This window comes from Myxine glutinosa, chromosome 5 (assembly GCF_964187855.1).
Source record: "Myxine glutinosa chromosome 5, kmMyxGlut1.1, whole genome shotgun sequence".
Taxonomy (NCBI): Eukaryota; Metazoa; Chordata; class Myxini; order Myxiniformes; family Myxinidae; genus Myxine; species Myxine glutinosa.
Genome location: NC_136265.1, coordinates 108,581,838 through 108,606,636, shown reverse-complemented (window position 1 = coordinate 108,606,636; position 24,799 = coordinate 108,581,838). Strand labels below are relative to the sequence as shown.

Below are 24,799 nucleotides of genomic sequence, written 5' to 3'. Positions count from 1 at the left end.
AACATTCAAAGAATGAGGAGTGTGTTCAGCACTCAGCAGCACAACAATCAAAGAATGAGGAGGAAAGAGACCAAAAAATGACTAATCCTCTTATGAAATAATTAAAGCTTAAAGGTTGTAAGGGTTTTCCCGGCCTTTCCACCGGGTGAAGTTGTTAGCCTGTGTCTGTGACTTATGGGCATGCTACCATGAACACGACAGCACATGGAGTATTCAAACAATACTTGAATTGAAACAAAGGTATGGCAGCAAACGTAGGTGCGATGTTCACTGTTAGCGGCGGTCTGTCCGAATCCGCCTCTGCCTACAGTGTTCCCTTAGATGCTCACGCGTCCCCTCTGGGATTGTCCAATGAATGCTCGGCCTTGGATTCCGGCTACACTTCGACTTGCCCAAATAATCTCCTAGGCCGGTCTCCTCAGTATAACCAGTGCTGAAAAAGGTGTCCTCACGCTTTTCCGGAGACGTAATTATTCCGCCCGACACACAGTCCAAATGAGTCTTGCTCTACTGGCAAAAGTTGCACCTCCAACGTGGCTTGCAATTGTCCGAGTATTGCTCTGCGACGCCTCACTCAGCAGCACACACACCTGCTCCTTTGACCGTTCACCATCGTGCTCTTCTTGCACCGACCAAGAAACATCGTGAGAAGAGACGCGCACCTGGTCCTATGACCGTTTGTTCTGCGCTTCGTGCAGCAACCAGAAACGTCGAGAGAACAACACCCATCAACCCGAACACTCCGTGTGACTAAACGCCGAGAGATGAAATGCGCACCAACCCGGAAACGCCGAGAGATGAAACGTGCACCAACCCAGAAACGCCAAGAGATGAAACGCGCACAAACCCGGAAATGCCGAGAGATGAAACGCGCACAAACCTGGAAACGCCGAGAGATGAAACGTGCACCAACCCGGAAACGCCGAGAGATGAAACGCGCACAAACCCGGAAACGCCGAGAGATGAAACGCACACCAACCCGGAAACGCCGAGAGATGAAACGCGCACAAACCCGGAAACGCCGAGAGATGAAACACGCACAAACCCGGAAACGCCGAGAGATGAAACGTGCACCAACCTGGAAACGCCGAGAGATGAAACGCGCACAAACCCGGAAACGCCGAGAGATTAAATGCGCACAAACCCGGAAACGCCGAGAGATGAAACGTGCACCAACCCGGAAACGCCGAGAGATGAAACGCACACAAACCCGGAAATGCTGAGAGATAAAACGCGCACAAACCCGGAAACGCCGAGAGATGAAACGTGCACCAACCCGGAAACGCCGAGAGATGAAACGCGCACAAACCCGGAAACGCCGAGAGATGAAACGTGCACAAACCCGGAAACGCCGAGAGATGAAACGCGCACAAACCCGGAAACGCCGAGAGATGAAACACGCACAAACCCGGAAACGCCGAGAGATGAAACGTGCACCAACCCGGAAACGCCGAGAGATGAAACGCGCACAAACCCGGAAACGCCGAGAGATGAAATGCGCACAAACCCGGAAACGCCGAGAGATGAAACGTGCACCAACCCGGAAACGCCGAGAGATGAAACGCACACAAACCCGGAAACGCTGAGAGATAAAACGCGCACAAACCCGGAAACGCCGAGAGATGAAACGTGCACCAACCTGGAAATGCTGAGAGATGAAACGCACACAAACCCGGAAACGCCGAGAGATGAAACGCGCACAAACCCGGAAACGCCGAGAGATTAAACGTGCACCAACCCGGAAACGTCGAGAGATGAAACGCGCACAAACCCGGAAACGCCGAGAGATGAAACGTGCACCAACCCGGAAACGCCGAGAGATGAAACGCGCACAAACCCGGAAACGCTGAGAGATAAAACGCGCACAAACCCGGAAACGCCGAGAGATGAAACGTGCACCAACCCGGAAACGCCGAGAGATGAAATGCGCACCAACCCGGAAATGCCGAGAGATGAAACGTGCACCAACCCAGAAACGCCAAGAGATGAAGTGAAACGCGCACAAACCCGGAAACGCCGAGAGATGAAACGCGCACCAACCCGGAAACGCCAAGAGAAGACCGAGCACTGGACCTCGCGAATAATTCTCAAAATCGCTGCGACATTATGATCACACCTCATTCCTTCTCGGCGAAACAGAGGCTCCCTCAGCCCGGCATCCGATAATACGAATGAACTGTTTTCTTAACTGAACCGACACCGCTTAGGCAACAACCATGCGTCCATTTCGGTGAACCGCACAGTTTACGGGACCGTGTTAAACGATCCTCTTTAACCAACGATCAATCTACCTTAGACCTAACTACATCTTATCAAGTCGTTGCGATGCCTTCATCACATTTTGTTGATTCAACCTTCTCACACGCTGACTCTATCCATACCATGGTATATCTATAACTGGCACCGATCACGTGTAGCGAGATGCGTTTTACCTGACAAAAGTCTGCTTCCGGCCTATCATTACAATCTACTGGTTCTAGATAACTTGTCAACTCATCCACAAAGTACATCACAAAGATGCGCCACTAACTCTAATTTCTGTCGCCCACCAGGTTCCTCTGGCAGTCCTGGTAATCCAGGCTTGTCAGGTTTTCCAGGAAGCAAAGGTGAACCTGGACGTTCAGGCTTTACCCCTTCAGGTCCACCAGGCCCAAAAGGTGAGGTTCGTTTGGGATATTAATCAGGTGTAGCTGCAGGAAACTTTTTGGTACCATTTGTTTTAATCTTTCATTTGAGAAGGTTCATTTGTTGGAATTACTTGCTGAAAGCAATATAATATCAATGTACTCTTTATCACAGGTGAACGTGGACCAATGGGCACTCCCGGCTTGTCTGGATCACCTGGAAGACCTGGTAATGACGGCAGGCCTGGCCAGGATGGATTTCCTGGACCCAAGGTAGGTTACGCATGTTTTTTTGTTTTGTTTTGTTTTCATGGATATCACTCCAGACAAGGCATACAGCCACTCCAGGTAAGGGGCTAAGAGAAAGTTAGGAAAATATAAGGATAAGGCAAAACAAACTTTAAAATAAATAAATAAATAAAAATAACAAGAAAACATCCAAGGCACAGAAAGTAACAGAGGTCGGGAAACAAATCCCAAATGAACAAAATTGTGCATGAGTTGGTCACGTGAAATAAGTTGTAGCATCTATAAAACCAGCTCAGGATGTAACCATGAAGGTGCTACTTGGAGGTAGTGACCTGCAATTCATCCTCAAATCACCGATCCAATGGCGGATGATACTCGGGGCCTGGCTGTAGATTAAACATTGTTGGCAGTTGTCGTAGGCATATAGAGGATTCCGGAAGAGCTCAGCGATGGAGAATATATTAATAATATGAACTGTGTAGTAGGAGCAGACATGAGACGAAGACATGAACATGGTTAGCAAAGGCCTTCATGCACGGAAGGTGATTCTTCAGCAAATCTTCCAAGTTCACATGCTGATGTCTATTGCTCCTAATGGAAAGCTCACTGGTGGTGGTGGTGGTGGTGGTGGTGGTGGTGGTGGTGGTGGAGATACCTACGCCACCGAAGGTGGATGGAGGTTATGTTTTCACTCCTGTCTACTTGTTTGTCTGTGAGAGGAATATCTCAAAAAGTTATGGACGACTTATGACAAAAGCAGGTGGATGAGTTGGTTAGGTGACAAGAACATGCAAATTCAATTTGGGTTCAGGTACGGATCCAGATCTGGCCTATCAGTGGATACAACACATAAACTGCTCACCTGCAGGAGGTGTGTGCTCTACCAAGTGCCGTTGTAGTTACTATTGAGAGACAAAACTAACATGGAATGTTGAAATTCCAAATTGGAAAAAATGATCAAGTGTCGGGAAACCAAACTGAATTTAAAATAACTGACGCATTTTTATTTAAGACAACTAAAACCTGCTCCTCCATTGAAGTACATTGATGGTACCAACTAAAACCTGCTCCTCCATTGAAGTACGTTGATGGTACCAACTAAAACCTGCTCCTCCATTGAAGTACATTGATGGTACCAACTAAAACCTGCTCCTCCATTGAAGTACATCGATGGTACTGTAGCGGCTACCGCTGGGTTTTCACAATCGCCTTGCACCTATCAAGGACGCGGAGCGATCACCATGCCGGGCTCGTCCAGGACGCCCGGGCAGGCCCGCGCTCAACTTGCCAGGCCTCGGTCGGGACGCTCGGCCACGCCCCCTCTCGCCTTTGCTGGGCAAACGCTCCGGGATAATGTGTGCATATATATTGCTGCCCGATAAACGGGCTTTTCAGAGTACCTGAGTGTTTTGTTTGAATAAAGCAACTCGGACGACATCGCGTCCATTCTTCCGATCGACGTGGGAGCCCGAGCTCCTTCATTGGTGACCTACCGACATGGACACGGCAGTGGCCCTTAAACTGCCTACCTTCTGGGAGGCTCACGTGGCGGTTTGGTTCGCACAGGCGGACTCCCTGTTCGCCCTGTGAGGCATCACGGCCGACGACACCCGCTTCCACCATGTGGTAGCAGCGCTCGGTTCAACCACCGCGGCCCGTGCCCTGAGCCTCCTCGAGAGCCCGCCAGCCGCTGACAAATACGGTGCGATTAAAAAGCTCCTCCTCGACGCTTTCGCCCTCCCATCGGCGGAACGCGCACGGCGCCTGCTCGACCTGCCCAAGCTCGGCGACACGCGCCCTTCCGAGCGAATGGACTACATGCTTTCGCTGCTCGGCGAGCACTCTCCGGCATTCCTGTTCCGGGAGCTGTTCCTCCGTCAGCTGCCTAGCCCGGTACGCCTCGCCCTGGCAAGCGCGACGATCACGGATCCCCGTGCCCTTGCCAGGGAAGCCGACAAGATCTCCGCCGCAGGCCAGCGCATTGCAGCAGCGACCTGGGGCCCACCGCCGTCCGACGCAACACCCATGGCGCCCGAGCACCCGGCACGGTCGACGACCGAACTGCCGACACAATTAGCGAACGCTACACCGAGCCGACCACCTCCAGCACGACGACCGGGGCCTCCACCTGACCAAGCGTGGTGTTACTATCATGCCAGGTTCGGACAGAAGGCCAGGACATGCCGACCCCCGTGCACCTTCAGCAGGCCGGGAAACGGCCGGGCCGGCGTTCATTACCAGCCATGAGCGCCGGCCACACGGGCAACTTACTGTTCATCACGGATAAAGCATCCGGACGGCGCTTCCTGTGTGACACCGGCGCCCAACTGAGCGTCATACCCGCCTCTGACCACGACAGGCAGTCCATGGTTTGCGGCCCCTCCTTGGTTGCGGCCAACGGATCGGCCATCCCCACCTTCGGCCCACGCAACGTCACCCTCTGCTTCGGCGGCCAACGCTTTGCTTGGACGTTTGTAACCGCAAACGTGCCCATGGCTCTGCTAGGCGCCGACTTCCTCTGCACACACGGACTGCTGGTGGACGTCCAACGGCGTCGTTTAATCAACGCCGAAACCTTCAGCTCCCTGGTATGCACATTGAGCAGCTCTGCGCCGACCGAGCTGGCATGCGCCCTCCCGGCGACGAATGAGCTTGCTCGCCTGCTCACGGAGTTCCCGGCCCTCACGCGGCCGACGTTTTCGGCCGTCGCAGTACGGCATGGGATCGAGCACCACATACCAACCACGGGCCCGCCGGTCTACGCCAGAGCCCGCCGCCTCGACCCAGCCAAGCTCGCCGTGGCCAAAGCCGAGGTCGACGCTTTAGAACACCTCGGCATCGTGCGGCGCTCCGATAGCGCATGGGCTTCGCCACTACACATCGTCCCAAAGCCAGGGGGCGGCTGGCGCCCATGTGGCGACTACCGCCGCCTTAACGACGCTACCACCCCCGACAGGTATCCGATCCCGCACATCCAAGACTTCTCCGCCCGTCTGGCGGGACGGGTCATTTTTTCGAAAATTGATCTCATACGGGGATATCACCAGGTACCTGTCAGGGCGGCCGACGTCCCTAAAACGGCAGTCATCACGCCGTTCGGCTTATTCGAATTCTTACGGATGCCGTTTGGTCTCAAGAACGCGGCTCAGGCGTTCCAGCGCTTGATGGACGGCATGCTGCGTGACCTGCCGTTCCTTTTCGTTTACCTGGACGACATCCTCGTCGCCAGCACGTCCCAGGCCGAACACCTCCTCCACCTCCGAACACTGTTCGGGCGCCTCAGCGAACACGGCCTCATCGTCAACCCGGCCAAATGCCACTTCGGCACGACGGCCGTTGATTTTTTGGGCCACCACATCACCAAGAACGGGGCCGTGCCGCTGCCAACCAAGGTCGAGGCCATCACCACATTCCCGCGTCCCCGCACCATAAAGGCCCTGCAGGAATTCCTGGGAATGGTGAATTTTTATCACCGCTTCGTGCCCCGCGCTGCTCAACTCATGCGGCCCCTCTGCGAAGCCCTCCAGGGCAAGCCGGCCAAGCACGACATTGCCTGGTCCGCAGCAATGGACGCGGCCTTCCAAAGCTCAAAGCGGGCCCTCGCCGACGCAACACTGCTCGCTCACCTGGTGCTCAACGCACCCATCGCCCTCACCACGGATGCCTCCGACTACGCGGTGGGCGCCGTACATGAGCAATGGGTGAACGGGGTTTGGCAGCCACTCGCTTTTTTCAGCCGGCAGCTCCGGCCAAACGAGCTCAAATACAGCACGTTTGACCGTGAGCTCCTCTGTCTACACCTGGCCGTCCGCCATTTCCGCCACCTCCTGGAGGGCCGACCTTTCACGGCGTTCATCGACCACAAGCCGTTGGTTTACGCAATGGCCAAGGTCACGGAGCCGTGGTCGGCCCGCCAACAGCGCCACCTCTCCACCGTGTCGGAGTTTACCATGGACATCCGGCACGTCGCCGGCAAAAACAACGCCGTGGCCGACTGTCTTTCCCGGGCCAGCGCGAATGCGGTCCACCTGGGCGTGGACTTCACGCTTATGGCGGCGGACCAAACCACCGACACCACGGTGCAAGCCCTCCGGGTGGCGGACACGGGCCTCCGCCTGGCCGACATCCCCTTCGCGGACACTGTCCTGCTCTGCGACGTCTCCCAAGGCCAGCCTTGCCCCATAGTGCCCGTCACCTGGCAACGCCGCATCTTCGCCTCCCTCCACAGCCTTTCCCACCCGGGCCGGAAAGCTTCCCAGAAGCTGGTGTCGGCGCGATTCATCTGGCACGGCCTTCGTCGGGACGTCTGCGCTTGGACCAGCACCTGCACAGCCTGCCAACGGGCCAAGGTCCACCGACACACCCAGGCCCCGCTGGCACCTTTCACCGTGCCCGAAACGACGTTTCGACCACGTCAACATGGATCTGGTGGGCCCCCTCCCCCCGTCACGGGGGTTCACACACCTGCTCACCATGGTGGACAGGACCACCAGGTGGCCGGAGGCCGTTCCCCTCGTCTCCACCACCACCGCCGACGTGGCGCAGGCTTTCATCGCCACCTGGGTCGCTCGCTTCGGCGCACCGGCAGCCATCTCGTCAGACCGCGGACCACAGTTCACCTCCGAGCTGTGGGGCGCGGTCGCCCGCAACCTTGGGGTCAAGCTCCACCGTACTACGGCCTACCACCCCCAAGCAAACGGGTTGTACGAGTGATTCCACCGCTCCATGAAGGCCGCGCTCATGGCCGGCCTTCAAGACGGCGGTTGGGCCGACCGGCTGCCGTGGGTCCTTTTGGGCCTCCGCACGGCCCCCAAGGAGGACCTCCAGGCATCCACCGCCGAGCTTGTCTACGGCCAGGCGCTACGCGTCCCGGGCGAATTCGTGCCCGACGCTACCAGTCCCTGGTCCGCAGCTCACCAGCGCTCGGACCTCCAGGAGGCCGCCCGACGGTTTGCCCCCGTGCCAACATCCCACCACGGTGACCCCCAGTCCTACGTCCCCCCAGCACTTCGCACAGCGGAGTATGTTTTTGTGCGTCACGACGCACATCTGGGGCCACTCCGGCCGCCGTACGACGGGCCCTTCCGGGTCCTGCGACGGGACGACAAGTCGTTCGTCATCGACATCGGCGGCAGGTCGGACCGGATTGCGGTGGACCGCCTCAAGCCGGCGCACGTGGACGTCGACCAACCACCACGGGTGGCCCTTCCGCCGCGGCGAGGCCGCCCCCGTCCACGGTGCCCCCCACTCGACCGCCCACCACCACACCGGACCCCCCCCCCCCCCACGACCCGCCAGGGGTCGCTTTGGCTGGGTCATCAGGACCCCCCTCAAATTGACCCTGCCGGTGCAAGTCGATTCTGGGGGGACGTGTGTAGCGGCTACCGCTGGGTTTTCACAATCGCCTTGCACCTATCAAGGACGCGGAGCGATCACCATGCTGGGCTCGTCCAGGACGCCCGGGCAGGCCCGCGCTCAACTTGCCAGGCCTCGGTCGGGACGCCCGGCCACGCCCCCTCTCGCCTTTGCTGGGCAAACGCTCCGGGATAATGTGTGTATATATATTGCTGCCCGATAAACGGGCTATTCAGAGTACCTGAGTGTTTTGTTTGAATAAAGCAACTCGGACGAATTCCAGCTTTTTGTCGCGTCCATTCTTCCGATCGACGTGGGAGCCCGAGCTCCTTCAGTACCAACTAAAACCTGCTCCTCCATTGAAGTACATTGATGGTACCAACTAAAACCTGCTCCTCCATTGAAGTACATCGATGGTACCAACTAAAACCTGCTCCTCCATTGAAGTACATTGATGGTACCAACTAAAACCTGCTCCTCCATTGAAGTACATTGATGATACCAACTAAAACCTGCTCCTCCATTGAAGTACATTGATGGTACCAACTAAAACCTGCTCCTCCATTGAAGTACATTGATGGTACCAACTAAAACCTGCTCCTCCATTGAAGTACATTGATGGTACCAAGTAAAACCTGCTCCTCCATTTAAGTACATTGATGATACCAACTAAAACCTGCTCCTCCATTGAAGTACATTGGTGGTACCAACTAAAACCTGCTCCTCCATTTAAGTACATTGATGGTACCAACTAAAACCTGGTCCTCCATTGAAGTACATTGATGGTACCAACTAAAACCTGCTCCTCCATTTAAGTACATTGATGGTACCAACTAAAACCTGTTCCTCCATTTAAGTACATTGATGGTACCAACTAAAACCTGCTCCTCCATTGAAGTACATTGATGGTACCAACTAAAACCTGCTCCTCCATTGAAGTACATTGATGATACCAACTAAAACCTGCTCCTCCATTGAAGTACATTGATGGTACCAACTAAAACCTGCTCCTCCATTGAAGTACATTGATGGTACCAACTAAAACCTGCTCCTCCATTGAAGTACATTGATGATACCAACTAAAACCTGCTCCTCCATTGAAGTACATTGATGGTACCAAGTAAAACCTGCTCCTCCATTGAAGTACATTGATGGTACCAACTAAAACCTGCTCCTCCATTGAAGTACATTGATGGTACCAACTAAAACCTGCTCCTCCATTGAAGTACATTGATGATACCAACTAAAACCTGCTCCTCCATTGAAGTACATTGATGGTACCAACTAAAACCTGCTTCTCCATTGAAGTACATTGATGGTACCAACTAAAACCTGCTCCTCCATTGAAGTACATTGATGATACCAACTAAAACCTGCTCCTCCATTTAAGTACATTGATGGTACCAACTAAAACCTGCTCCTCCATTGAAGTACATTGATGGTACCAACTAAAACCTGCTCCTCCATTTAAGTACATTGATGGTACCAACTAAAACCTGCTCCTCCATTGAAGTACATTGATGGTACCAACTAAAACCTGCTCCTCCATTGAAGTACATTGATGGTACCAACTAAAACCTGCTCCTCCATTGAAGTATATTGATGGTACCAACTAAAACCTGCTCCTCCATTGAAGTACATTGATGGTACCAACTAAAACCTGCTCCTCCATTTAAGTACATTGATGGTACCAACTAAAACCTGCTCCTCCATTGAAGTACATTGATGGTACCAACTAAAACCTGCTCCTCCATTTAAGTACATTGATGGTACCAACTAAAACTAAAACCTGCTCCTCCATTGAAGTACATTGATGGTACCAACTAAAACCTGCTCCTCCATTTAAGTACATTGATGGTACCAACTAAAACCTGCTCCTCCATTGAAGTACATTGATGGTACCAACTAAAACCTGCTCCTCCATTGAAGTACAGTGATGGTACCAACTAAAACCTGCTCCTCCATTGAAGTACATTGATGGTACCAAGTAAAACCTGCTCCTACATTGAAGTACATTGATGGTACCAACTAAAACCTGCTCCTCCATTGAAGTACATTGATGGTACCAACTAAAACCTGCTCCTCCATTGAAGTACATTGATGGTACCAAGTAAAACCTGCCCCTCCATTGAAGTACATTGATGGTACCAAGTAAAACCTGCCCCTCCATTCAAGTTCATTGATGGTACCAAGTAAAACCTGCTCCTACATTGAAGTACATTGATGGTACCAACTAAAACCTGCTCCTCCATTGAAGTACATTGATGGTACCAACTAAAACCTGCTCCTCCATTGAAGTATATTGATGGTACCAAGTAAAACCTGCTCCTCCATTGAAGTACATTGATGGTACCAACTAAAACCTGCTCCTCCATTGAAGTACATTGATGGTACCAACTAAAACCTGCTCCTCCATTGAAGTACATTGATGGTACCAACTAAAACCTGCTCCTCCATTTAAGTACATTGATGGTACCAACTAAAACCTGCTCCTCCATTGAAGTACATTGATGGTACCAACTAAAACCTGCTCCTCCATTTAAGTACATTGATGGTACCAAGTAAAACCTGCTCCTCCATTGAAGTACATTGATGGTACCAACTAAAACCTGCTCCTCCATTGAAGTACATTGATGGTACCAAGTAAAACCTGCTCCTCCATGATGTACATTGATGGTACCAAGTAAAACCTGCTCCTCCATTGAAGTACATTGATGGTACCAAGTAAAACCTGCTCCTCCATTGAAGTACATTGATGGTACCAACTAAAACCTGCTCCTCCATTGAAGTACATTGATGGTACCAAGTAAAACCTGCCCCTCCATTGAAGTACATTGATGGTACCAAGTAAAACCTGCCCCTCCATTGAAGTACATTGATGGTACCAACTAAAACCTGCTCCTCCATTGAAGTACATTGATGGTACCAACTAAAACCTGCTTCTCCATTGAAGTACATTGATGGTACCAAGTAAAACCTGCTCCTCCATGAAGTACATTGATGGTACCAACTAAAACCTGCTCCTCCATTGAAGTACACTGATGGTACGTTTCAGAACACGACGTCTTTCAGATGAAGACTTTAAGCTCCTTGTGTATGTGACCTGTGTGTTCATTACTTCCCCATCTTCTGTCCTCCCGCGGATAGCAACACCTTCTTCATCACCTCCTCTATCGTTCAACTATTCCATGAGCCTCACTTTCCGTGAAAAAACTAAATAATTCAAGCTGGCTGTCCCATCTGCAGTCTTATGTGATGGTATAATTAATGTCACCTAATCCTTCACAATGAGTAGGCCATTGTGTGCCGGAATCTACGGCATTAGCTGCAGAATTAGCACTACATGGAGTAATGGGATCGGGATCTGGGAATGGCCAGATTAAGGACATAACGAGCCAAAGATCATGGACATGACGAGCCAAAGATCATGGACATGACGAGCCAAAGATCATGGACATGACGAGCCAAAGATCATGGACATGACGAGCCAAAGATCATGGACATGACGAGCCAAAGTTGAGGCTGAATGCCTCAACTCTGTGTTTGCCTCTAAATCTTGTGTCCCAAACCCATCTCTCTCTGTACCCACCGTACCCAGTCGTACCCAGCTGCTCCTGGACTCTGTGTCCTTTCCTCCTGACAAGGTGGAAAAGTTTCTGTCAAACCTCGACTCTGATTCTGCAACTGGACCTGACGGCATCAGCCCATGGGTCCTAAAATCCTGTTCTTCCGCTCTTTCACTCCCTCTCTCTGTTCTCTTCACCCTCTCTTTTGCTCAAGGTCATCTGCCATCTGCTTGGAAATCTGCCAACATCACCGCTTTGCACAAAAAGGTGCAAAAACAGATCCCAGCAACTACAGACCAATCATCCTTCTCCCAATTATCAGCAAAGTCATGGAATCCATCATTGCTTCAGATATGAAATCTTTCCTCTTCTCCAATGGCTTCATCTCTGATCATCAATTTGGTTTCAGACCTAGTCACTCTACTCTGGACATGCTGCTTCTGCTTTCTCAACAATGGATGGAGGTCCTCAATGCCATACAGGAAATTAGAGTTGTCTCCCTTGACATATCACATGCCTTCGATACGGTCTGGCACCCCGCTCTGCTCACCAAACTCTCCTCTTTTGGTATCCATGGAAATCTCCACGCATGGCTGGCGGACGTCCTCTCTGGTCATAGTCAACGTGTGGCCCTGAATGGATTTCTCTCATCCCCCCTTCCTGTTCAGGCTGGAGTTCCCCAAGGCAGTGTTCTGGGCCCTGTGCTTTTTCTGGTCTTCATCAATGATCTCTCTGACTCTCTTGAAAATCTTCTCTATCTCTTTGCTGATGACTCTACTCTCTGTCGCTCCATTCTTCATCCCTCAGATCGGCAGTCTGCAGCCTCCTCACTCTCTGCAGACCTGGACAAAATCACAGACTGGGCATACAAGTGGAACATGTCTTTCAATCCTGACAAATCTCACACTCTTACGATGTCTCTCCGAAAAGACCGACTGGACAACCCTCCCATCCACTTTCTGAATAATCCTCTCCAAGAAGTTCTGTCACTCAAGCTTTTGGGTCTCACTATCTGCCATGATCTTTCCTGGGAAAACCACATTTCAAATCTGGCCTCCAAAGCCAGTCGCCGACTGGGCATCCTCCATCGTGCGAAGTCCTTCCTTGGCACACCTGAGCTCCTCACCACATACAAGGCTTTCATCCGCAGCTCAATGGAATACTGCTCTCCCCTCTGGGCTGGTGCACCTGCCTCACACCTAGCTCGTCTTCACGCTGTTGAAACCAAAGCATTCAGAATCATTGGAATCTCCCGCGATGAAGCTAACTCCAAGGGCCTCTCACTCACTCACCGCAGGCAGGTTGGTGGTCTTTCCGTCTTCTACCGACTCCTCTCTGGCCTTGCCTCCCCAGCTCTCTCTGGGCTCTGTCCAGCAAATATTCCTACAGGTCGCACAAGATCTGCCTGCAACCCTCTTATGATTAAACTGCCAAAATCAAGACTCTCTGCTCACCTTCACTCCTTCATTCCTCTTTTCTCCCGCCTCTGGAACAAACTCCCTCACTCTCTTCAATCCCACTCCACCCTCCAGGTCTTTAAAACAGCTGTTCACCACCATCTCTTATCTTCCCCCATCCAAAACATTGATCTTTTCTATCCCCGCTAATTTCACCCCAAATCCACTTTTTTGAAATACCAACTTCTGTCCTGGAAGTCCTTGGTGTCCTTGTGTTTGACACTTCTGCCCCCCTCTCCCCCCAAGCCCTCTCCCTCCCACACATCTCCCTGCTCTTAAATGTTGTGTGCCCTCAAGTGTTTGTGTGCTTCCCCTTCTCTTGTCCTCCGCTCCCTCTTTTTATATATTTTGTTTGTCTGGTTGATTTGTTTGTGAAGTAAATGTCAGCTCTTTCACGAGCCTCGATTCATTATACAAAAAAAAAGAAAAAAAAAAGAAAAAAAGAAAAAAGTTCATGGACATGACGAGCCAAAGATCATGGACATGACGAACCAAAGATCATGGACATGACGAGCCAAAGATCATGGACATGACGAGCCAAAGATCATGGACATGACGAGCCAAAGATCATGGACATGACGAGCCAAAGATCATGGACATGACGAACCAAAGATCATGGACATGACGAGCCAAAGATCATGGACATAATGAGCCAAAGATCATGGACATGACGAGCCAAAGATCATGGACATGACGAGCCAAAGATCATGGACATGACGAACCAAAGATCATGGACATGACGAACCAAAGATCATGGACATGACGAACCAAAGATCATGGACATAACGAACCAAAGATCATGGACATGACGAGCCAAAGATCATGGACATGACGAGCCAAAGATCATGGACATGACGAGCCAAATATCATGGACATAACGAACCAACGATCATGGACATGATGAGCCAAAGATCATGGACATGATGAGCCAAAGATCATGGACATAACGAACCAACGATCATGGACATGATGAGCCAAAGATCATGGACATAATGACCCAAAGATCATGGACAAGACGAACCAAAGATTATGGACATAACGAACCAAAGATCATGGACATAATGAGCCAAAGATCATGGACATGATGAGCCAAAGATCATGGACATGAAGAGCCAAAGATCATGGACATGACGAGCCAAAGATCATGGACATGACGAGCCAAAGATCATGGACATGACGAGCCAAAGATCATGGACATGACGAGCCAAAGATCATGGTCATAAATAGCCAAAGATCATGGACATAATGAGCCAAATATCATGGACATAATGAGCCAAAGATCATGGACATGATGAGCCAAAGATCATGGACATGATGAGCCAATGATCATGGACATGACGAGCCAAAGATCATGGTCATAAATAGCCAAAGATCATGGACATGACGAGCCAAAGATCATGGTCATAAATAGCCAAAGATCATGGACATGACGAGCCAAAGATCATGGTTATAAATAGCCAAAGATCATGGACATGACGAGCCAAAGATCATGGTCATAAATAGCCAAAGATCATGGACATAATGAGCCAAAGATCATGGACATGATGAGCCAAAGATCATGGACATGATGACCCAAAGATCATGGACAAGACGAACCAAAGATTATGGACATAACGAACCAAAGATCATGGACATGATGAGCCAAAGATCATGGACATGATGAGCCAAAGTTCATGGACACGATGAGCCAAAGATCATGGTCATAAATAGCCAAAGATCATGGACATAATGAGCCAAAGATCATGGACATGACGAGCCAAAGATCATGGACATGACGAGCCAAAGATCATGGACATGAAGAGCCAAAGATCATGGACATGACGAGCCAAAGATCATGGACATAATGAGCCCATTCGTTTATCCTTGCTTAATGACCTTAATAATTCACCAAATGTCCGTCTGTCCGTTTGAAGGTACCGCAACAACGGCTGAACCGATCGCAACGATATTTTGGGTGGGTAATACTAGGACCCCCTGGAGTAAAATAGGCTATATTGTTTTTCCAAGTTTTCCAGTTTTCCCAAACACGATGGAATAATATTTACCGATATGAACAGTGATGTGGCTTTTGTTGAAATTCTACAAATACTGTTTATTCTACGTACCAGGAGAGAGTAGATAGACTCCTGACGAACTCCTCCTATATAAACGTGCGGCTCCGAAATAACACGGCACCGTGTGCAGAGCGACTGAGAAACAGGTGTAGCGGCCGCTTCCGTGTTACAGATTCGGCGCGCACTCTTCACACATAAACGTGCGGCTGAGAAAGACGTGTAGCGGCCGCTTCCGTTTTGCAGAATTCAAACTTTTTTCAAAATGGGCGCCATGTACTGTTTAGATTTTGATGATTTGCGTGTGATATGATTCAACGGATGTTTATATGAATCATTTAGAGAAAAAAAAGCCTTCAATTTCTGATATTTTGCCTTTTCATTTGGGCTTCCCAATTGAAGCCCCGCCCTTAGGGCGGGTACCGTTGCTAGTGACCTTAATTCGTGTTGTAAATAGTCATGATGTTCTTGATAATCTCAGATTTAAATTTGATCATCTAATGTTGATCATTCCATTGCCATAACGACTAACGACCGTGAATCCATCGCTGCAGGTATGATAAGCTGTTATCAGGTGAATCTAGTTTGGAGTGTAACTACATTTGGATGGTGCTCTTTTAGGGTGAGTCGGGAATAGGCCGACCAGGAGCCAGGGGACTACCAGGACCATCGGGGCCAAGTGGTTTTCCAGGTGCGAAGGGCGATGCTGGTAGACCAGGGCTACCTGGATCATCAGGTCTTCCTGGCACCGATGGCTTCCCAGGAACAAAGGGTATGTTTACAGACCGAGTTGAACTTTATTACAGACTTAGTTGAACTTTATTGCAGCCCGAGTTGAACTTTATTGCAGCCCGAGTTGAACTTTATTACAGCCCGAGTTGAACTTTATTACAGCCCGAGTTGAACTTTATTACAGCCCGAGTTGAACTTTATTACAGCCCGAGTTGAACTTTATTACAGCCCGAGTTGAACTTTATTACAGCCCGAGTTGAACTTTATTACAGCCCGAGTTGAACTTTATTACAGCCCGAGTTGAACTTTATTACAGCCCGAGTTGAACTTTATTACAGCCCGAGTTGAACTTTATTACAGCCCGAGTTGAACTTTATTACAGACCGAGTTGATCTTTATTACAGCCCGAGTTAAACTTTATTACAGACCGAGTTGAACTTTATTACAGACCGAGTTAAACTTAATTGCAGCCCGAGTTGAACTTTATTACAGACCGATTTGATCTTTATTACAGACCAAGTTGAACTTTATTACAGCCCGAGGTGAACTTTATTACAGACCGAGTTGATCTTTATTACAGACCAAGTTGAACTTTATTACAGCCCGAGGTGAACTTTATTACAGACCGAGTTGATCTTTATTACAGACCAAGTTGAACTTTATTACAGCCCGAGGTGAACTTTATTACAGACCGAGTTGATCTTTATTACAGACCGAGTTAAACTTTATTACAGACCGAGTTGAACTTTATTACAGCCCGAGTTGAACTTTATTACAGCCCGAGTTGAACTTTATTACAGCCCGAGTTGAACTTTATTTCAGCCCGAGTTGAACTTTATTACAGCCCGAGTTGAACTTTATTACAGCCCGAGTTGAACTTTATTTCAGCCCGAGTTGAACTTTATTACAGCCCGAGTTGAACTTTATTACAGCCCGAGTTGAACTTTATTACAGCCCGAGTTGAACTTTATTACAGACCGAGTTGAACTTTATTACAGACCGAGTTAAACTTTATTACAGACCGAGTTGAACTTTATTACATCTCGAGTTGAACTTTATTACATCCCGAGTTGAACTTTATTACAGCCCGAGTTGAACTTTATTACATCCCGAGTTGAACTTTATTACATCCCGAGTTGAACTTTATTACAGCCCGAGTTGAACTTTATTTCAGCCCGAGTTGAACTTTATTACAGCCCGAGTAATACTTTATTACATCCCGAGTTGAACTTTATTACATCCCGAGTTGAACTTTATTACAGCCCGAGTTGAACTTTATTACAGCCCGAGTTAAACTTTATTACATCCCGAGTTGAACTTTATTACATCCCGAGTTGAACTTTATTACATCCCGAGTTGAACTTTATTACATCCCGAGTTGAACTTTATTACATCCCGAGGTGAACTTTATTCCAGCCCGAGTTGAACTTTATTCAGCCCGAGTTGAACTTTATTACAGCCCGAGTTTAACTTACAGACCAAGTTGAACAAGTAATTCTGAGGGGTTATATCGGGTAATTCGACAGGATAATCTAAACGGTAATTCTAAAGGGTTTTAAAGGATAATTCTAAAGGGTAATTCTAAATGGTAATTCTGAAGGGTTCTAAACGGTAATTATATAGGGTTATAAAGGGTAATTGTATGGGATAATTCTAAAGGGTAATTCTAAATGGTAATTCTAAAGAGTTCTAAATGGTAATTCTAAAGGGTTCTAAAGAGTAATTCTAAAGGGTTCTAAACGCTAATTATATCGGGTTCCAAAGGGTAATTCTATAGTATTCGAAAGGGTAATTCTTAAGGATAATTCTAAAGGGTAATTCTAAATGGTGATTCTAAACGTTAATTCTATAGGGTTCTAAAGGGTTCTAAAAGGTAATTCGAAAGGGCAATTCGAAATGGTAATTCTAAAGGGTTCTAAATGGTAATTATAAAGGATAATTCTAAAGGGTAATTCTCAATGTTGATTCTGAAGGGTTCTAAATGGTAATTCTAAAGGATTCTAAAGAGTAATTCTAAAGGGTTCTAAATGGTAATTATATTGGGTTATAAAGGGTAATTCTATAGGATAATTCTAAAGGGTAATGCTAAAGGGGAATTCTAAAGGATAATTCTAAAGGGTTCTAAATGGTGATTCTAAAGGGTTCTAAATGGTAATTCTAATGAATTCTAAAGGGGTCTAAACGGTAATTCTATAGGGTTCCAAAGGGTAATTATATAGGATTCTAAAGGGTCATTCTAAAGGATAATTCTAAAGGGGTCTAAATGGTAATTATATCGGGTTCTGAAGGGTAATTATGAAGGATAATTCTAAAGGGTTCTAAAGGGTCATTCTAAAGGATAATTCTAAATGGTTCTAAATGGTAATTATATTGGGTTCTAAATGGTAAATATAAAGGATAATTCTAAGGGGTAATTCTAAATGGTAATTCTAAAGGGTTCTAAAGGATAATTCTAAAGTGTAATTCCAAAGGGTAATTCTAAAGGGTAATGCTAAAGGATAATTCTAAAGTGTAATTCTAAAGGGTAATTCTAAAGGATAATTCTAAAGGGTAATTCTAAAGGGTAATTCTAAAGCGTAATGCTAAATGGTAATTCTAAAGAGTAATTTTAAAGTGTAATTCTAAAGTGTAATTCTAAAGTGTAATTCTAAAGGGTAATTCTAAAGGGTAATTCTCAAGGATAATTCTAAAGGGTAATTCTAAAGGGTAATTCTAAAGGATAATTCTAAAGGGTAATTCTAAAGCGTAATGCTAAATGGTTATTCTAAATGGTAATTCTAAAGTGTAATTCTAAAGGATAATTCTAAAGTGTAATTCTAAAGGGTAATTCTAAAGGGTAATTCTAAAGGATAATTCTAAAGTGTAATTCTAAAGGGTAATTCTAAAGAGTAATTCTAAAGGAGAATTCTAAAGGGTAATTCTAAAGCGTAATGCAAAATGGTAATTCTAAATGGTAATTCTAAAGTGTAATTCTAAAGGAGAATTCTAAAGGGTAATTCTAAAGCGTAATGCTAAATGGTAATTCTAAATGGTAATTCTAAAGTGTAATTCTAAAGGGTAATTCTAAAGGGTAATTCTGAAGGATAATTCTAAAGTGTAATTCTAAAGGGTAATTCTAAAGGGTAATTCTAAAGGATAATTCTAAAGGGTAATTCTAAAGGGTAATTCTAAAGTGTAATTCTAAAGGATAATTCTAAAGTGTAATTCTAAAGGGTAATTCTAAAGGGTAATTCTAAAGGATAATTCTAAAGTGTAATTCTAAAGGGTAATTCTAAAGAGTAATTCTAAAGGAGAATTCTAAAGGGTAATTCTAAAGCGTAATGCTAAATGGTAATTCTAAATGGTAATTCTAAAGTGTAATTCTAAAGGAGAATTCTAAAGGGTAATTCTAAAGCGTAATGCTAAATGGTAATTCTAAATGGTAATTCTAAAGTGTAATTCTAAAGGAGAATTCTAAAGGGTAATTCTAAAGCGTAATGCTAAATGGTAATTCTAAATGGTAATTCTAAAGTGTAATTCTAAAGGGTAATTCTAAAGGGTAATTCTAAAGGATAATTCTAAAGTGTAATTCTAAAGGGTAATTCTAAAGGGTAATTCTAAAGGATAATTCTAAAGGGTAATTCTAAAGGGTAATTCTAAATGGTAATTCTAAAGTGTAATTCTAAAGGGTAATTCTAAAGGGTAATTCTAAAGGATAATTCTAAAGTGTAATTCAAAAGGGTAATTCTAAAGGGTAATTCTAAAGGTGAATTCTAAAGGGTAATTCTAAAGCGTAATGCTAAATGGTAATTCTAAATGGTAATTCTAAAGTGTAATTCTAAAGGGTAATTCTAAAGGGTAATTCTAAAGGATAATTCTAAAGTGTAATTCTAAAGGGTAATTCTAAAGGGTAATTCTAAATGGTAATTCTAAAGTGTAATTCTAAAGGGTAATTCTAAAGGGTAATTCTAAAGGATAATTCTAAAGGGTAATTCTAAAGGATAATTCTAAAGGGTAATTTGAAAGCGTAATGCTAAATGGTAATTCTAAAGTGTAATTCTAAAGGGTAATTCTAAAGGATAATTCTAAAGGGTAATTGTAAATGGTAATTCTAAAGTGTAATTCTAAAGGATAATTCTAAAGGGTAATTCTAAAGTGTAATTCTAAAGTGTAATTCTAAAGGGTAATTCTAAAGGATAATTCTAAAGGGTAATTCTAAATGGTAATTCTAAAGGGTAATTCTAAAGCGTAATGCTAAATGGTAATTCTAAAGGGTAATTCTCAAGGGTAATTCTAAAGTGTAATTCTAAAGGGTAATTCTAAAGGATAATTCTAAAGGGTAATTCTAAATGGTAATTCTAAAGGGTAATTCTAAAGGATAAGTCTAAAGGGTAATTCTAAAGCGTAATGCTAAATGGTAATTCTAAAGGGTAATTCTAAAGGGTAATTCTCAAGGGTAATTCTAAAGTGTAATTCTAAAGTGTAATTCTAAAGTGTAATTCTAAAGGGTAATTCTAAAGGATAATTCTAAAGGGTAATTCTAAATGGTAATTCTAAAGGGTAATTCTAAAGGATAATTCTAAAGGGTAATTCTGAAGGGTAATGCTAAATGGTGATTCTAAATGGTAATTCTAAAGGATAATTCTAAAGGGTAATTCTAAAGGGTAATTCTAAAGTGTAATTCTAAAGGGTAATTCTAAAGGATAATTCTAAAGGGTAATTCTAAATGGTAATTCTAAAGGGTAATTCTAAAGGATAATTCTAAAGGGTAATTCTGAAGGGTAATGCTAAATGGTGATTCTAAATGGTAATTCTAAAGGGTAATGCTAAATGGTGATTCTAAATGGTAATTCTAAAGGGTAATTCTAAAGGGTAATTCTAAAGTGTAATTCTAAAGTGTAATTCTAAAGGGTAATTCTAAAGGGTAATTCTAAATGGTAATTCTAAAGGGTAATTCTAAAGGATAAGTCTAAAGGGTAATTCTAAAGGATAATTCTAAAGGGTAATTCTAAATGGTAATTCTAAAGGGTAATTCTTAAGGATAAGTCTAAATGGTAATTCTAAAGGGTAATTCTAAATGGTAATTCTAAATGGTAATTCTAAAGGATAATTCTAAAGGGTAATTCTAAATGGTAATTCTAAAGGGTAATTCTAAAGGGTAATTCTAAAGGGTAATTCTAAAGGGTGATTCTAAATGGTAATTCTAAAGGGTAATTCTAAAGGATAATTCTAAAGGGTAATTCTGAAGGGTAATTCTGAAGGGTAATGCTAAATGGTAATTCTCAAGGGTAATTCTAAAGTGTAATTCTAAAGTGTAATTCTAAAGTGTAATTCTAAAGGGTAATTCTAAAGGATAATTCTAAAGGGTAATTCTAAATGGTAATTCTAAAGGGTAATTCTAAAGGATAATTCTAAAGGGTAATTCTGAAGGGTAATGCTAAATGGTGATTCTAAATGGTAATTCTCAAGGGTAATTCTAAAGTGTAATTCTAAAGTGTAATTCTAAAGTGTAATTCGAAAGGGTAATTCTAAAGGATAATTCTAAAGGATAATTCTAAAGGGTAATTCTAAAGGGTAATTCTAAAGGGTAATTCTGAAGGGTAATTCTAAAGGGTAATTCTAAAGGATAAGTCTAAAGGGTAATTCTAAAGCGTAATGCTAAATGGTAATTCTAAAGGGTAATTCTAAAGGGTAATTCTAAATGGTAATTCTAAAGGGTAATTCTAAAGGATAAGTCTAAAGGGTAATTCTAAAGCGTAATGCTAAATGGTAATTCTAAAGGGTAATTCTAAAGTGTAATTCTAAAGTGTAATTCTAAAGGATAATTCTAAAGGGTAATTCTCAAGGGTAATTCTAAAGTGTAATTCTAAAGTGTAATTCTAAAGTGTAATTCTAAAGGGTAATTCTAAAGGATAATTCTAAAGGATAAATCTAAAGGGTAATTCTAAAGGGTAATTCCAAAGGGTAATTCTGAAGGGTAATTCTAAAGGGTAATTCTAAAGGATAAGTCTAAAGGGTAATTCTAAAGCGTAATGCTAAATGGTAATTCTAAAGGGTAATTCTAAAGGGTAATTCTAAATGGTAATTCTAAAGGGTAATTCTAAAGGATAAGTCTGAAGGGTAATTCTAAAGCGTAATGCTAAATGGTAATTCTAAAGGGTAATTCTAAAGGGTAATTCTCAAGGGTAATTCTAAAGTGTAATTCTAAAGTGTAATTCTAAAGTGTAATTCTAAAGGGTAATTCTAAAGGATAATTCTAAAGGATAATTCTAAAGGGTAATTCTAAAGGGTAATTCTAAAGGGTAATTCTGAAGGGTAATTCTAATGGGTAATTCTAAAGGATAAGTCTAAAGGGTAATTCTAAAGCGTAATGCTAAATGGTAATTCTAAAGGATAAGTCTAAAGGGTAATTCTAAAGCGTAATGCTAAATGGTAATTCTAAAGGGTAATTCTAAAGGATAATTCTAAAGGGTAATTCTAAATGGTAATTCTAAAGTGTAATTCTAAAGGGTAATTCTAAAGCATAATTCTAAAGGGTAATTCTAAATGGTAATTCTAAAGTGTAATTCTAAAGGATAATTCTAAAGGGTAATTCTAAAGTGTAATTCTAAAGTGTAATTCTAAAGGATAATTCTAAAGGGTAATTCTAAAGCGTAATGCTAAATGGTAATTCTAAAGGGTAATTCTCAAGGGTAATTCTAAAGTGTAATTCTAAAGGGTAATTCTAAAGGATAATTCTAAAGGGTAATTCTAAATGGTAATTCTAAAGGGTAATTCTAAAGGATAAGTCTAAAGGGTAATTCTAAAGCGTAATGCTAAATGGTAATTCTAAAGGGTAATTCTAAAGGGTAATGCTAAATGGTGATTCTAAATGGTAATTCTAAAGGGTAATGCTAAATGGTGATTCTAAATGGTAATTCTAAAGGGTAATTCTAAAGGGTAATTCTAAAGTGTAATTCTAAAGTGTAATTCTAAAGGGTAATTCTAAAGGATAATTCTAAAGGGTAATTCTAAATGGTAATTCTAAAGGGTAATTCTAAAGGATAAGTCTAAAGGGTAATTCTAAATGGTAATTCTAAATGGTAATTCTAAAGGATAATTCTAAAGCGTAATTCTAAATGGTAATTCTAAAGGGTAATTCTAAAGGGTAATTCTAAAGGGTGATTCTAAATGGTAATTCTAAAGGGTAATTCTAAAGGATAATTTTAAAGGGTAATTCTGAAGGGTAATTCTGAAGGGTAATGCTAAATGGTAATTCTCAAGGGTAATTCTAAAGTGTAATTCTAAAGTGTAATTCTAAAGGGTAATTCTAAAGGATAATTCTAAAGGGTAATTCTAAATGGTAATTCTAAAGGGTAATTCTAAAGGATAATTCTAAAGGGTAATTCTGAAGGGTAATGCTAAATGGTGATTCTAAATGGTAATTCTAAAGGGTAATGCTAAATGGTGATTCTAAATGGTAATTCTCAAGGGTAATTCTAAAGTGTAATTCTAAAGTGTAATTCTAAAGTGTAATTCTAAAGGGTAATTCTAAAGGATAATTCTAAAGGATAATTCTAAAGGGTAATTCTAAAGGGTAATTCTAAAGGGTAATTCTGAAGGGTAATTCTAAAGGGTAATTCTAAAGGATAAGTCTAAAGGGTAATTCTAAAGCGTAATGCTAAATGGTAATTCTAAAGGATAAGTCTAAAGGGTAATTCTAAAGCGTAATGCTAAATGGTAATTCTAAAGGGTAATTCTAAAGGGTAATTCTCAAGGGTAATTCTAAAGTGTAATTCTAAAGTGTAATTCTAAAGTGTAATTCTAAAGGGTAATTCTAAAGGATAATTCTAAAGGGTAATTCTAAATGGTAATTCTAAAGGGTAATTCTAAAGGATAATTCAAAAGGGTAATTCTAAATGGTAATTCTAAAGGGTAATTCTAAAGGATAATTCTAAAGGGTAATTCTGAAGGGTAATGCTAAATGGTGATTCTAAATGGTAATTATAAAGGATAATTCTAAAGGGTAATTCTAAAGGGTAATTCTAAAGTGTAATTCTAAAGGATAATTCTAAAGGATAATTCTAAAGGGTAATTCTAAATGGTAATTCTAAAGGGTAATTCTAAAGGATAATTCTAAAGGGTAATTCTGAAGGGTAATGCTAAATGGTGATTCTAAATGGTAATTCTAAAGGGTAATGCTAAATGGTGATTCTAAATGGTAATTCTAAAGGGTAATTCTCAAGGGTAATTCTAAAGTGTAATTCTAAATGGTAATTCTAAAGGGTAATTCTAAAGGGTAATTCTAAAGTGTAATTCTAAAGTGTAATTCTAAAGTGTAATTCTAAAGGGTAATTCTAAAGGGTAATTCTAAAGGGTAATTCTGAAGGGTAATTCTAAAGGGTAATTCTAAAGGGTAATTCTAAAGGGTAATTCTGAAGGGTAATTCTAAAGGGTAATTCTAAAGGATAAGTCTAAAGGGTAATTCTAAAGCGTAATGCTAAATGGTAATTCTAAAGGATAAGTCTAAAGGGTAATTCTAAAGCGTAATGCTAAATGGTAATTCTAAAGGGTAATTCTAAAGGATAAGTCTAAAGGGTAATTCTAAAGCGTAATGCTAAATGGTAATTCTAAAGGGTAATTCTAAAGGATAATTCTAAAGGGTAATTCTGAAGGGTAATGCTAAATGGTGATTCTAAATGGTAATTCTAAAGGATAATTCTAAAGGGTAATTCTAAAGGGTAATTCTAAAGTGTAATTCTAAAGGATAATTCTAAAGGATAATTCTAAAGGGTAATTCTAAATGG

General features: G+C 43.7%; 1 protein-coding gene across 1 annotated transcript in view; it reads left to right on the top strand.

Moving 5' to 3' along the window:
- Nucleotides 1–24,799, top strand: part of LOC137427257 (uncharacterized) — a gene marked incomplete at its 3' end in the record, with an annotated part of 346,903 nt that overhangs the window by 231,436 nt on the left and 90,668 nt on the right. The window contains 3 exon segments of the mRNA XM_078778504.1: nt 2,553–2,657; nt 2,800–2,897; nt 15,924–16,074. Of these exon segments, the coding sequence (XP_078634630.1) occupies nt 2,553–2,657; nt 2,800–2,897; nt 15,924–16,074 (354 nt within the window).